Source organism: Choristoneura fumiferana, chromosome 21 (genome assembly GCF_025370935.1).
Source record: "Choristoneura fumiferana chromosome 21, NRCan_CFum_1, whole genome shotgun sequence".
In the NCBI taxonomy this organism is placed as follows: Eukaryota; Metazoa; Arthropoda; class Insecta; order Lepidoptera; family Tortricidae; genus Choristoneura; species Choristoneura fumiferana.
Genome location: NC_133492.1, coordinates 13029355 through 13044203, shown reverse-complemented (window position 1 = coordinate 13044203; position 14849 = coordinate 13029355). Strand labels below are relative to the sequence as shown.

General features: G+C 33.6%; 1 protein-coding gene across 1 annotated transcript in view; it reads left to right on the top strand.

Moving 5' to 3' along the window:
• Positions 1 to 2693: 2693 nt before the first annotated feature.
• Positions 2694 to 14849, top strand: part of LOC141439943 (hemicentin-2-like) — a 70475-nt gene continuing 58319 nt past the window's right edge. Inside the window, exons 1-3 of the mRNA XM_074104407.1 lie at positions 2694 to 2770; positions 5515 to 5574; positions 11824 to 11905. Of these exons, the coding sequence (XP_073960508.1) occupies positions 2749 to 2770; positions 5515 to 5574; positions 11824 to 11905 (164 nt within the window). The 5' untranslated portion in view covers positions 2694 to 2748. The remainder of the gene's footprint in view (positions 2771 to 5514; positions 5575 to 11823; positions 11906 to 14849) is intronic.

Below are 14849 nucleotides of genomic sequence, written 5' to 3'. Positions count from 1 at the left end.
TTAAATAAATTCGTAAATGATCATGAGTTCGTATCCTACATATCAGAATTGTTTTTTGTTTTTATTTTTTATTTATAAGTTTCTATTTTAATTTTGTAGATAACTGATATGGAAATTAAAAAAATACGTATTGAACTTTAAAACATAAAATGTTTATTCCTAAAACAATGTTTCTATTCATTAAATATTGACGCAGTTATTAATGTTATACTATTTATTAATTTAATAACTAAAAACCAGAAAGTAGTTTGTTTGGAGTAATGTTTTGGAATTGTCCATCGACTTTTGCTGGCCATAGTACCTATCGATAATGGTACGGAACCGTTCGTGCGCGAGTCCGACTCGCACTTGCCGGATTTTTTTAATATTTGTAAAGGTACACCCGCCATTCTTACTCTCACTTTATTTTACTTTTTTAATTAGGAAGAAAATTTTTCGTTCTTCCGTGCAAAATTCATTAAAGTGTTAGCTAGGGTTGTCACTTATTATAATTAATAATCGAATAAATTAAATATGTTTAAAAGAATGTAATTATACTTATGAAAGCATTTTTATAATTATGGTATTACATTGTCCTTATCAATTTTCATAGTTTAGTGTTTAGTGTGTTTGTTAGGTAAACTAAAACTTATTAGAATTGATAAATATTTGTTCTATATATTTAGGAGTATTATCTTGTCATGATTGTCATTGTGACCTCTTCAACTGTTCGTTTTGTTTGGTTTGTTTTTGCGTGTTTTACAATAAAATTGCAAATTATTACAAACGTTATAACTAATAATCATTCAAGGTTATTCGAAAAAAAAATTAATCGATATTGTAATTTAAATTTAAAGCATTTAACATTTATTTTACAAAATCACATCAAAAACCATAACCATGTTAAAAAAGAAACAGCTAATCGTTGAGTTACTTATATGCCATTTATATGCTTATATGGTACGATTGTTTAATTATTCTGTATAATTATTATAAAAGAAGAAACTGACTGACTGACTGAGTGACTTATATCAACGCACAGCCCAAACCGCTGGGCCTAGAAACTTGAAATTTGGTACAGAGGTTTTTTTTTATGATGTAAATGAGCACTAAGAAAGGATTTTTAGAAATTCATCCCCTAAGGGGGTGAAATAGGGGAGTGTAGTTGATATGGAATTTTCTTATTTCTGGACTTAAAAGTATGAAAATAGATATACAAGTTTTCGATTACAATTAAAAATTATCTGTGTAAGTGACATGGATGAAATTTCCCCCTAAAGGGGTTAAATGGGGGGTAAAGTTTGTATGGAAATTTTCTCATTTTTGGACTTAGAAGTATGAAAATAGGTGTATAAATTGTCGATTACAATTAAAAATTATCTGTGTAAGTAAAATGGATAAAATTTGCCCCTAAAGGGGTAAAATGGGGGGTAAAGTTTGTGTGGAAATTTTCTTATTTTTAGACTTAGAAGTATGAAAATAGGTGTATAAGTTCTCGATCACAATTAAAAATTATCTGTGTAAGTAAAATGGATAAAATTTCCCCCTAAAGGGGTAAAATGGGGGGTAAAGTTTGTATGGAAATTTTCTCATTTCTGGACTTAGCATTATGAAAATTGGTATACTCACAGGGTCCTGATTAAAAATAAAAATGATCTGCGCGGGCAAAAAAAAAAGAAAGAAGGAGTAGCTTTCGACTTATTAGGGGGGAGTTTCTATGAGACTTCCTTATTTCTAGACTTAAAATATGGCTGGTCACAATTTTAAATGATCCGTGTGGTGTTGGCGACTTCAATAGGGGAGAGGGTTTTTCATACAAAATGTACACATAAAATGTGACAATTAAATTGATATTTTATTTTATTTAAAACGACGTGTTTATGGCGAAATTTTTATGGCGAAGTACTTTAGTAAAATGTTTCCTATCGTTTACGACACTACTACGCTATGCACACAGATACAAATGTCATAATTATAACATATGCCCTGATAACTAAAGTATACGCGGACGAAGTCGCGGGCGAAAGCTAGTTTGTTATAAAAATATTAGGTGCCCAACAAACTTTAACATTGAGCGATAAAGGAGTGACACATTAGCTCAGAGCGGCGTAAAAGCAAAAGGAAAATATTGACTAGCTGTTGCCTGCGACTCGTTTATCGCTGTCCCGCGAGACGGGAACTATGCAATTTGCCGGAATATTTTATGGCCTTCCTCGGGATTCAATATTATGTGCATAACGAATTTCATCTTAATGGGTTCAGCGGTTAAGACGTGAAAGGGTGTCAAACAAACAGACTTACAAACTCTCGCATTTTTAATATTAGTGGGATATGTTTCATACAGATTTATTCGATTGATAATTGTAACTATTACTCTTATTTGCATTGTCTCGCCATCGAACTTGTGAGAAAACTATTTCACTTAATAACCCAAGTGTAAAATTTAAAATTGGGATTTTTTTGGTTTGAAATTGTCAATATAATAAAAAAATATACAAACCAGTAAACTAAATTTCGGATTGTGTTAAATTTCATCTGTAATTAAAATATTTATTTGTATTATTTTACTTAGTAGGCATCTAATATTTTAGTTCAAATATTTAGAACCATCGACCGCCAACCCTAACTGGTTATCATACATCATTTCAATCGATTTTTCTCGCATTTTACGATCCTTGGTTTATGACTATCTATATAAATAGGTTTCCAAAACTGCTGCAGATACTTATGTCGTGTTAATGCTCTATATCGTTTTGATTAAAAAAAACGATGAAGTGCAACATAATATTGGGTGAGTATCTTTTCATACCTAAAGCCAGTCATAATCCAATTAGTGAATTAGTGAGTTAACATACATAATATAGTAAAATAGTAATTTTAGAATAAAAAAAAATCTCGCGAATATTTAGGTAGGTAGGTAAACAATGGTACCTCGTAAAAGGCATCAAAATAAGCAAAAAAACGTGAAATAAACTTTCTTTAAAATCAATAATAGCAAAGATGTGCATGGTCCGTAGTTCAACTTTTTCTACATAAAAATAAAATAGTACCGTAAACTGCTTCAACTTTGCCCTCTGGCCCCAACATTGCCTGATTCGATTTAGAGTCGATAACTTAGCACTCTTATAGGCTTTAAACTTTTATCTACACGGGAATTATTATTACGGGGGGATAAAAGTTTAAAAACTCAGGCAATGTTGGGGCCAGAGGGCAAAGTTGAAGCAGTTTACGGTAACATAGTAAAATAAAAAAAGTAAAATAACAAAAAATAGTACATTGTGCATTAAGGGCCGTAAGAAGCGAATACTAACGAGAGTGTATTAGGCTTTTAATGCCTCGAGTTTGTAATCCCCCTACTGCCCGTGATACACACAATAATTTTCGTCACATTGTGAGAAAAAAAATTGCAAAAAAATAAATTATTTTGTGTCCACACACTTTACAGCTCGGCAAAAGAAAGACGCTAAAAGAACTGAATAAAATAATGGCTACCCGCCAATACGAGGGGCTACTACAAAATTCGAAAATCGAAGTACGTATCGTACCGTCCCTCTCACTCTCGTAGGTATTAAATAATATTAGCGCCAGGAAAACGATTGCCACCCTGATTGTCACTTTTTCGAGTCGTCTACCATAGGTAAATGCTAAGAACTGTGTCCTTAGTGTAAGTTTTTGGTTACAAAATACGTCTCGATCGCGTTCGCGTTAAAATCTCATTTTGTATGGAAACACGAACAGCTCCTCTAGCGGAACGTTTGCGATTTTCGTGTTTCCATACAAATTGAGATTTTACGCGAACGCGATCGAGACGTATTTTGTAACCGAAAACTTACACTAGGGGTACTGCCTCTAGTGTGGCGTTTTCACAAAACATTCGTTTACTATTCGAAGTCGTAAATCGAGCGTTCGTCACCCGTTTTCGTTACGATACGCGGAAAATAGTTTACGTAGCAAACCTACACTCACAAAAGTTGTTGCGCAAAGGCGCTGTCCGTGTTTCCATACAAATTGAGATTTTAACGCGAACGCGATCGAGACGTATTTTGTGAACGGGAAAATACACTAAGCACACTGTGTTTAGTTTAGCATTCAAATGGTCTTACGGCCAGAGTGTTAAAGAAATATTTACTAAAATTATTAGAAAACAATTTGAAATAATGTATGTATGTAAACTCTTTATTGTATGTACAATATAAGTAACAAACATAATTGAAAAACATTGAGATATATGTACAAATCTCTACCATTGTGTGTATCTCAGGCCGTAAGGGGATTACTAACGAGAGTCTGTTAGAAGCCCGACGCCGGTACCGCAAAAGTGTAAAAAACAATAGTCGGCCGCATTCGGCGAGCGACAGCTGCCTCCGCGTTAATGGCCGCTGCAGTAGACGGACAGACAGACAGTCGTTCGCCGAAGTAGTTTGAAACAAATTCGGCGACCGCATTAGGTGAACAACGCAGTGTAATTGACAAGATTTCATATTTCTAAGACTATAATTTGATTCGTTCTCTGTATTCTGTTTGGAAAGAGAAAAACGCTGATATTTTTAAAATTTCGCTTCAACTATTAATTAATTTATTACAATTGTTTTAAGATGTGCTTATTCTAAAAGGGCATAACTCCAAAACTACGACACAATAGATCCATTACTTTTGTCTACTCTCTTAAAAAAAAGATCACGTAAATCTGACGTAGACGTTGCATAGAGACAATATCAAAATTATGACAGCTCCTTTTTCTGGTGATAAAGGCAAAGGAAACATATCTATTCTGTTGTAGTGTTGGCAAATTCAGAGATATTTTTTAATTTTTTTGTATTTTTTTTAATATGGAGAAATCAATTATAATAAATATTTTCCTATGTTCAGGAGGAAAAACTCTTTCGATTCCTGTAGTAATTAAAAGATGTTAAAAAAATGAAATCTTGTCAATTGCCGTTTAAGAGTAAATAGCAGCCTAAGGTGTAAATTACCTAAATATGTACAAGTATGTAGACAAAAACTTGATTTTTTCGTAATGGCTACCCGTAATGGCTACCCTATCTTGAGCGTGTTTGTGTGATTTTTTTGGAGGATTTGTAATATAAAAATAACTACAGATAGATAAAATGAAGACGTTGTTTTAGACACATTCACAAATTTTCGAATTAAAAAATCAACTTAAAATAATCATAACACATAGGTACAAACTTTGAATCCCTGTTTCACATCTTCATCGGTGAAATATCAGAAAACTTTAAAGTACCTGACGTGTTTCTATTGCACGCGACTTCGTACGAGATATAGGATAATTTCCACGGTATAAGAATAGGTACGTGAATTCTATAAAAAGCTACATTATCCCTGATTGAATTGAAACAGGCTTCTGTCATCCCGCGAAATGGCAAAATTCCCGCAGGACAGATAGATTGACATATTTATTTTAGGCTACTTTTATGCCGAGAAGTTGTAAAATTGTAACCGTGCGAAGCCGGGGCGGGTCGCTGGTTGTATTATAAACGAGTTATCCTCTTAGGTTCTTGTTTCTTTCCTCAGGTGTGTACGTGTGTCTTGTCGCAGTCACAAACGGAAAAGTCTCCTCTAAACGGAACTTGGGTAAGTTTGACTTTGACTTAATCTGTGACTCTATTTCCATGTTAGATTAGTCCAAGCGGAAAAATAATTTAATTTAGCGGTTGAACAATAGGGTTGTTTCTGGTTAAAAAAATATATAAATAAGAAAAAAATTAACCGACTACAAAAAAACATGAGAATAATTTTCAATCAGTTTGAAGTCGGTGCTCAGCACGAGCCAGCAGAAGTGGACCTATACCATAGTAAAATAGGACAAGTATGCACACTCCGACCCTTTAGGAGAATTAACTGCCTACTCCGGCGCGGACGCCTAGGATTGTCGATGTCTATTTTAGATTAATTAATTACCTACCGGCAAATAATTTGAGTATGAAAGTTAATTAAAATTGTCTTATATCTGTGTATAGAGAAACAAGATTATTTGCCGCTCTATTAATATTATTATTATACTAAATTTAAAAATATTATTTATACATTCGCCGAAGTGGTGATGGCGACTGTGTACATACTAGTTAGAGATGGTGCGTATTTACGTTACCAGGTTTTGATACCAGGTATTTCCTTGCAAGTACCTATCCAACCATGTACCGACCCGATATACTTGCAAGACTTGAAAGTATTTTTCCATTAAAGTATACTGTCCCTTCAAAGTAAGTACTACTACGTCGAACTCGAACGTCGAACGAATCGAATGTATTTTACTCGTGTATACGTGAAATAAAATACTTTCAAAGTATTTTACGTCTTGATTGGAATATTTTGAATCTTATCTATATAACACCAAGGTTTAATTTAAACTTGCAAGGAAGCAAGTATTCGACTCGTTGCGTTGGACAGAAAATACTTTGAAAGTATTTTGATACCAGGTTTTTGCACCCAGTACACGTACATACGTACGTACGTACACGTACAGTACATGTACACGGAAGAAAAAAAACAAGTGGAAGTGCTATTGTCACTCGTCTCGTCTAGTATCGAAACCGCTGTCGCCAAACTCACGCAAATGGGCCAATCAACTATTTTACCGACACTTTGGGCGTCTCCTGCGTTACCAAAATTGTCTCTGGCGTTACCAAAAAATCGTACTTCCAACAAGATATTTCACGGTTTAATAGCTTAAACTTACGTAGGATGGCATGTATTTATGTACACCATCTATTAAATTACAGAAAAAACATATTTACTTACAAAAATCTGCAATTGTTTGAAAAATGTCGCGGACAGATTAGTGTCGGTAAAAAAGTTTATTGGCCCAAATACGCCAATTGTCTTATGTTGCACTACTAATTAACAAATTGTCTGATTAGTAGCTTTAATTTTAGTAAAAATTAGCTTAAAACAGCAGACCTAACAATTGAAAACGTACCTTCGAAAGTTATAAATAAAGTTTACTTTAGCCAAATATAGAAAGCATTTACGACGTTTGGTAAGCTAGATATGATATTATTATGTCATTTGGCGAGCAAGTTCAGCTACTCGATAATAGAGGGCTATAATATAAATTGGGAACTATATTTTCTGCCACTTAAATTTAGATTTGTCACTAAACTGCGATACCCTAATTATTATATCTATCCCTAACAAATATATTGGTCATCAAATTAATCAAGTCTGTCTCTAAGTATGAGTCATCAGATTAATGTAAACAAGTATCCTAAATATATAGTTTGACCATCAAAATTAGATCACCAAAATAATAGATCTGTCACCTAATAAATAGATCAGTTCCTTAATTCGATGCTTCTACCTATTCTAATAAGGCAGGTCTGGTTAGGTACGACGACGAGCGAAGCAAGGAAGAGTATTAGGTAGAACTGCGACCCTCAGTGCGCGAGCCGAGCGAGCGAAGCGAGCGTGCCGAGGCAGCGGCCGGCGAAGTGCCAGAACCGATAATTTTTTGCTAATACTTGTATGATGAATATAAGTGTTTGTAGTAGGTAGTTACTTGAGTCTTGGATGTTTGTATGATTAGATTAGATTAAATTCATTTATTTCCTTATAAAAAAATGCATTATAAATAGGTACATGTAACACAAATGTGTATTGGTTCACAAAAGGATCATCAAATTGTATACAAAAAATAATAATATATGATAGTAGCAAATTACAATAAAATGTCAGTTAAAAATAGAATTACAATGTCAAATTAGAATTAAATTTAAAAATAATAAAAATAATTAAGGGTAAAAACAAAAGTTAAAATTACAATTACTATATTAAATTAAATAAATTGGAATGATCGATCAAATAAACAATAAAAAATAATTAAAATGTCAATGCAATAAAATTAAATGTAAAATATAAAATTAGTCCACAAAAACAGACTAAAATATGTCAATGATTAAAATAATAAAAGAAAAAAAATAGTTGCATCCTGTGAAAGTGTCAAATACATACAAATAGTTATGTATACCTACTTAAACATAAAAATAAAAATGTAAACAAAATGGTACATAAAGGTATAGACAAAATAATTATCAGTCAATTAAATTTCATTTCACTGTACTCTTTTAATGAGTACAGTGATTTGTCCAAAAGAAGTTTCTTGAGTCGACGTCTAAATGTCTTATTAGAACATTCACTTTTTTAAATCTGCGGGTAGTTTTTCGTAAAACCTTGGGCCAATGACGCGCGAGTTTTTGTGGAGCAGCACCAAACGCTTGTAATCGTCCGGTTTGGCGGGTTATTCTACCCGGGATATTGACACGTTTGAGTGAGTGTATGTTTCGGTGAGTAACCGTTTGTATGTGTTTAAGTATATAATTATTTACCCGTTGTTTAGCACCCATAGAAAAAACTTTGCTTAGTTTGGGGCTGGGTCAATTGGTGTAATTTGTGAGAAGATATTATTATTATTATTTCATTCATTGTATATCATTATCGTCAAATTTCAGGTAAATTTTGTGATGATCAATATTATTGTCGTGATTATAATTATTTTTTAGGAAGCCATTTCTATATTGTTTGGTGATTCAAGGTGACACATCTATTATTTTGGAACCCAATATAATTATTTGATGATCAGTATTAATTCCGAATAATTTTTAAATAATATTTAGGTAACCGTTTTAATATTATTTATTGGTAATTCAATTTAGGTGACAGATCTACTATTTTAGGAACAAATATTATTTATTAGGTTGCCAAAAACGCATTTATTAGGTGATCAATAAAGTCATACCCCTTTATATTCCGTGCAAGGAACATTAACCTCAATTACCTACAATCCAGGTTGATATTTGTGTACACGAATCCGTGTTTCTGTAATTTTTGATGGACAGGAGCGTAGTTATTGTTTTGAAAATAGTGCGTAGGCAACACATTAAAATGTTGAATTAGATTATCGATATCGATAGAAATCATTTGATAAAATAAGACTTGGGAGTTCAGTGATACAGTAAAATTAACTTGATAGTTAGAATTTTAGATAAATTTTACATTAGTACATTATTGCCGAGGTCGGGAAAAGGCAATCCGTATCCGTGAAATATTTATCGACGGGCAATTTGTGGATTCGTATTTATTTTTTAATACGAATTACCATTTCCACTGAGGCATACACAGATAGTTCTTTACTCCAATAATGCGAGAAAAAGAGATAAAAAATATAGCGTTTGTTGTTTACGTACAATGAACACAGATAATTTTGTACAAAAAAAATGTCATTACCATTAATTCAATTTGATTTAAGAAAAACAGCTCGTGAATACTTGAAGTGTTATGCCTCGCCCCTTTTTGCGCTTATTGGTAATAAGTGTTGAAAGTGTCATTATATTATAAATACTAAAATGTTTACCATTAGGTTTGAATACTTTCAATGGTGACACTAAGTACTGCAGCATTACTTAAACGTCCAAGAGCTCATAAGGTGCTCGTGAACCCCAAGCAAGCTGACATAAATCAAAAACGTGGAATTTTGCAGTAAAACATTTTTTATTTAAAAATTTAACAGCCGCACTCTATATATAAAAGAAAAAAACACACAAATAACTATAAAAACACAAAAAATTAGACAAAAGATATATATAAAATAAACACAAAAAAAGAAAACACCGAAAAATAAACAAATTTTGGGATCACACGTTGTTAGACGGAGCTGTTAGTGAATTAGGTACGTAAGAACATTATAATTGGTACGGTTATGAAAAAAAAGTTAATCAGCCGCAAGCCAAATAAATCCAACAACAATGTAGAAATGCGCCTTTGTAAAGGCCTTTTTATGAAATTTTGAAAAGGAAATCATCCCCTAAAAACCTATACAAAAGACAATATTAAAAGCTAAGGTAATCCCTGATATGATGTAAGCTAGTACTAATGACTACATGCATGTATTCACCGGGTGACCAACCTAAAATCTATGAGAGCGAAAAAAACTATAATTCGTTTGTCTTTCATATATGATATTAGCAAAACATTATTAGCATTATTTTATAGGGATGATTAGGTTATTTAAACTCTTTTTAACCAGTTCACTACGAAACGGTATGCTCTTCTGAACCTCCACGCTAACGGATCCCACGGAGCAGTAGACGTCACACGCTCCAGTCTCCCGAGATTAAACGTGCGGATAATAACCACATGGCGACACCCATCACGAGTAGGTGGTAGATCAGGATGTGAGTAGGGGTAGGTAGGACCGATGAAAATCGGCAGTTTCGGAGAAATCGATAAAACGCCCCGTCACACGGGCGTGCAGCAGAAAAGCAGCGGGCAAACGCTTAAAATCTTGCGGCACAAGCCGGCCACACACAATTGGTAAAATCACTTGTACTGACACTGGTATCAATCACTACACCAAAGGAAAAACTGGTTGCAGAATATTTTTTAAATCAAAATTCCAACTCAGGACGAGAGCTCTGCGCTATCCAACATATTGCGATCTAAGAATCGAGGCCAAAAACAAAAACATCAGTCGAACCAACGAATCAAAGAATTCAATTTTCAAATTTCAAATCAGAAACCAAATGTGTAATATAAAAGAGTTAACTGCCAGCACACAACCGGCCAGTAAAAATGCTTGGAAAATGAACAAAAAGTATGCAACAAGCAACTCGCATGCAGCGTTGTAATGCTGCAGTACGTATTGTCTTTACTTAAGAAGTAAATCGATGAAAACCAATAAAATATCATTACCATTCCTGTCATTACCATCATTTACCATTTACAACCAGGAAAATGGTAATAAAATAAAAAAGTGGTAATGATTTTTTCTTTCCAAACAATATAATACGTTAGCTTAGTGGAGTAAATTAAGGTTGATTTAACTTTAAATGATTTTGTTTTGTTTAATTACTTGCGTTTTAGAGTTGTGTTTTTTTAAGTTAAAAAACCTTGATTTGACATGGATTTTTATTTGTTTCTGACGGCAATTTTTCGGGGGTTGGAGCACCAGGAGGACTCCTAAATGATAAACGTCTCTGCATCGGAAAAAGCAATGTTTTGTAAACGTGGGGAGCAGTTGATATTAAACTATTGTATCTTAAATTAATTACCTACATTAAAGCAAGAATAATAAATTCAAAAATTTACCCGACTACAATAAACCGTACAAACTTTTTTTAGTCTTTATTTTTGTTCAAAAATTTGAATCAATTTCACCGTTTGGATCTGACCCATTTGGATTGATCACCTTGAATACTTATGGATCAAAACTAAGGATTACATACACCGCGTTATTTTTCATTCCGTCAACTTAACACCTCGTACGCGTAAGACACGGATCTGTGTCAAATTTAAGGCTATCTTTTTGTATTTATATTTAAATCAGCAGAATTTGTGCCTATTAAAACAGATGAGACTAGAATTCAGTAATTTGTTAGTTACCGCATACGAGGGGTTAAATGGACATTTAACAAGTCAAATGAAGTTAATTTTACAGTTTAAAAGATAATCAAGAATAATATTAGTAATTATCAGCAGTAAAATACTGTTATGGTCCTTAATTTATGAAGTTCTTTCAAAGTCCGTAATTAATCTGTTTTTAATTTACAAATATTTGGCAAAGGAAGGTTAAAAAAAAATCGAGTTTTTTTGATCTCCCTGTTATGTGCCATGTTAACACTGTTTATTTAACAATTGAGCTATTAACAATGACATGAAAAAAAATATTCCCTAAATTTTTTTTTCCCTATTTGACCAAAATATTAATTATCAAGAAGGTAGTCCATAGCAATGAACTGAGCCGTCTGTGAAAGTTACCGGAAATCAAGGAAAACACGGTGTATATCGTAAATAAAATCGTAATGAAATAGAGATTATCTTTGTTTTCAGATAGCGGAGCCCCACCGATGATATTGAAGGAGAAAACTATAGTTCAGGGAAAGATAGGTTCCCCTGTAACACTCACGTGCGAGTAAGTTTTAATCCTATAATGTTACCTATACAAGGTGGTGGCTGTAACAGGAGCATAAAATTAAGCCACAGCTTCCGTTCTTCATCTTGAGCTAATTTGGTTCTACAACTTTTAAAAATAACTTGTAGGTACCTACTATAATTTTAAGTATAGTTTAAAGTTTAATTAGACAAATCCGTCATTTTGTTACGTGACAGACGATGTCATTTAGGCTATTGGATGCCGTACATTGAAAATACCATTTAATTTGTTTGGAATAAACATAATGATAAAATTACTTAACATTTGAAAGTTGCAGAACTAAAGTAGTTCCATTTGAGTAGCAGAACCTGTGTTTTAATTTTTGGTCCTGTTACAGGGCCCACCCGGTTTAAAGAGTTTTTTTAACAAAGAAATAGTAGCAAAAAACCGGCAGTGTGAGCCGGACTCGCGCACCGATTAGGGAGCAAATCTAACGCAAGCAAAAAAAAAAAAATATGTATTCAAGTCGTTATAAAATCACTAAAACGACTTCCAAATCACAAAGAAAAATCGTATCCAAGTTCTAGAAACACGTACGTACAGTCATAGTAAAGTTACATTGAAAATCAAAATCTGAATCGTAAATGCACCAAGATAGAACAAAGTGATGTAAGTATGTGTGCAAATAAATAAATAAAATTGCGATTAAATGTGACAAAAATCAGTCAAGTGCGAGTCGGACTCGTACATGAAGAGTTGCTTACCTCCGTGCAATGTTTTGAAAAAGTTCCGTAATAAGTTTTTGTTAAAAATTCTAATACAAGCTTTTTTTGCTGACTGTACTTTTTGCCCCTGGTTACCAAAGTATTCGTCAAGATGAATCAAACGAGTCCAAACTCGAAGCGGACGTGTCGTTTCATGACAGAGTTCCTATGGCCACCTTCTAGCTTCATCATCAGATCATTTCCAGTTCATATTAAGAGAAGTTTCCCTGCCGGCCGCGCGGCCGCGTTAGGTATTCGTTCGGGATATTGCTGTCTTTATCGCTCGTGACATAAGCGCTCGCAGCCGTCCCCCCCATGCCTTCCGCAACGACGTACGTAATTTAGTAGTAGCTGTAGGCTTTTCAAGATTTGGGCGGATGAATTTTGGGTTTCGTTGTCCTCATATTATACAAAAAGTACAAGCAAGTATTTTCTATGCCTGTGGTTTTTCAATTTTTGTAAAAATGCTTTATTAGTCTGTAATTCTCGAGCAAAGTTAACATCTTTATTTTTTGTCGACTTTTGAGCTCCTGTAATTCTGATATTACACTTTTATATGCAAATCTGAAAAATTACAGGCATAGATAATATCATCTAGTCCGTACTTAAAAAATTTCATCTATTTCTGTTGCCTAGTTTTCAAATGAGACCGGGACTATGTTTGTATGGAGAATGGAACGAAGACACTTCTCTTAATATTGCATTGTCATGTCATATTGGATCTGTACATGCATGAAAAATTTCAGGTCAATCGGTTTAATTTCAGGTCAATGGATATCATTTCAAATTTGAGTTACAAAATTCCACTCAAAAAAACAATAATAAGCTTGTAAAAAAACGCCGTCATAGGAATTTTCTGACGTGACCCCCAATATTTGCATCTCACAGCCGCCATGTTTAATTTTTTTAACGTCACCTACCTATTGTCTTTTTCACCTATGATGAGTTCTGTGACACTTGAAAATTTTCCGAATTACGCATACTATGATCGCTAAATATTTTTTAAAAATAATTTCTATTTTGAAGCAAAATAATAAAAAAATGTAAAACTGTACTTTAAAAAAATATAAAGCAATATCAGTGTCCATTAAATAGACTCCATCAAATACGATAGAAAAATATTTATTTTTTTAAATGTGCAATGTGTGAAACGGAACAGAGTAGTGACGTGACACAACATTATCGGCAATTGCCGCGGTTCATTATTCAATAACAATGAACACTAAGTTATTTTAAATTTTAAAAACAAAACTTGCAAGATTTTGTAAACGCGGCTCTTTGGAACATGGCCGCAGCCATTTTGTGCCTCTTGTGGCCAGTGCTATCACTATCAGTATGTCAGTATCACTGTCAGTACGAGTGCGTCTGCCTTGTATACGAGTTGAGTTTCCGTTGCATTTTCTTTGGATTGTATTTTGTTATTGTTCATTTCTGTTATTACTGTTGTTGACTTTTGTTACTGTTTCCTGTTAAGTTTGTTGTTGTTTTTTGGCAAAATGCCCAGAGTCGGGAGTTTGTAATTCGTTTGAGGGGTTTTTTCGAGCGAGAACGAGAAAACGGTGGCCCGGTGGGCGGAAAACTGGTTAATTTTTATTTTTAATGCAACTTCTCCAAAAATAGGCACTAATAACTCATAGAAAAATCGATAGCTCACTCGATAAATGGTACATTTCTAATACCGTCAAACTCGAAACGTCACAGAACTCATCATAGGTTAAAAATATTATAAAGGACACTTTGGTTATCGGGACAATTTTAAATACCTTAATTGTCTAAATCCGTCCAGCGGTTTGAGAGATATGCGGTAATAAAGAATTACATCCTTACTTCCATACTAATATTAAAAGTGTGTGTGTTTGTGTGTATGTTTTTTCGTCTTTCACGCCGTAATGGAGCGACGAATCGACGTGATTTTTGAATAGAGATAGTTTATGGGCCCGAGAGTGACGTAGGCTACTTTTTATCCCGGGAAAATGCACGGGCATAAAAAGTTGCCTATGTCACTCTCGGGCCCATAAACTATCTCTATGCCAAAAATCACGTCGATCCGTCGCTCCGTTACGGCGTGAAAGACACACAAACACACAAAAACACTTTCGCATTTATAATATTAGTGTGGGTGGATGCGCGAAAAACAATACCACTCCTTGCAGTCAGGTGAAAAGAGTGTTGAAAATAAAATAGCTGCATTGGAAATTAAAAATATAAATCTGCAGATC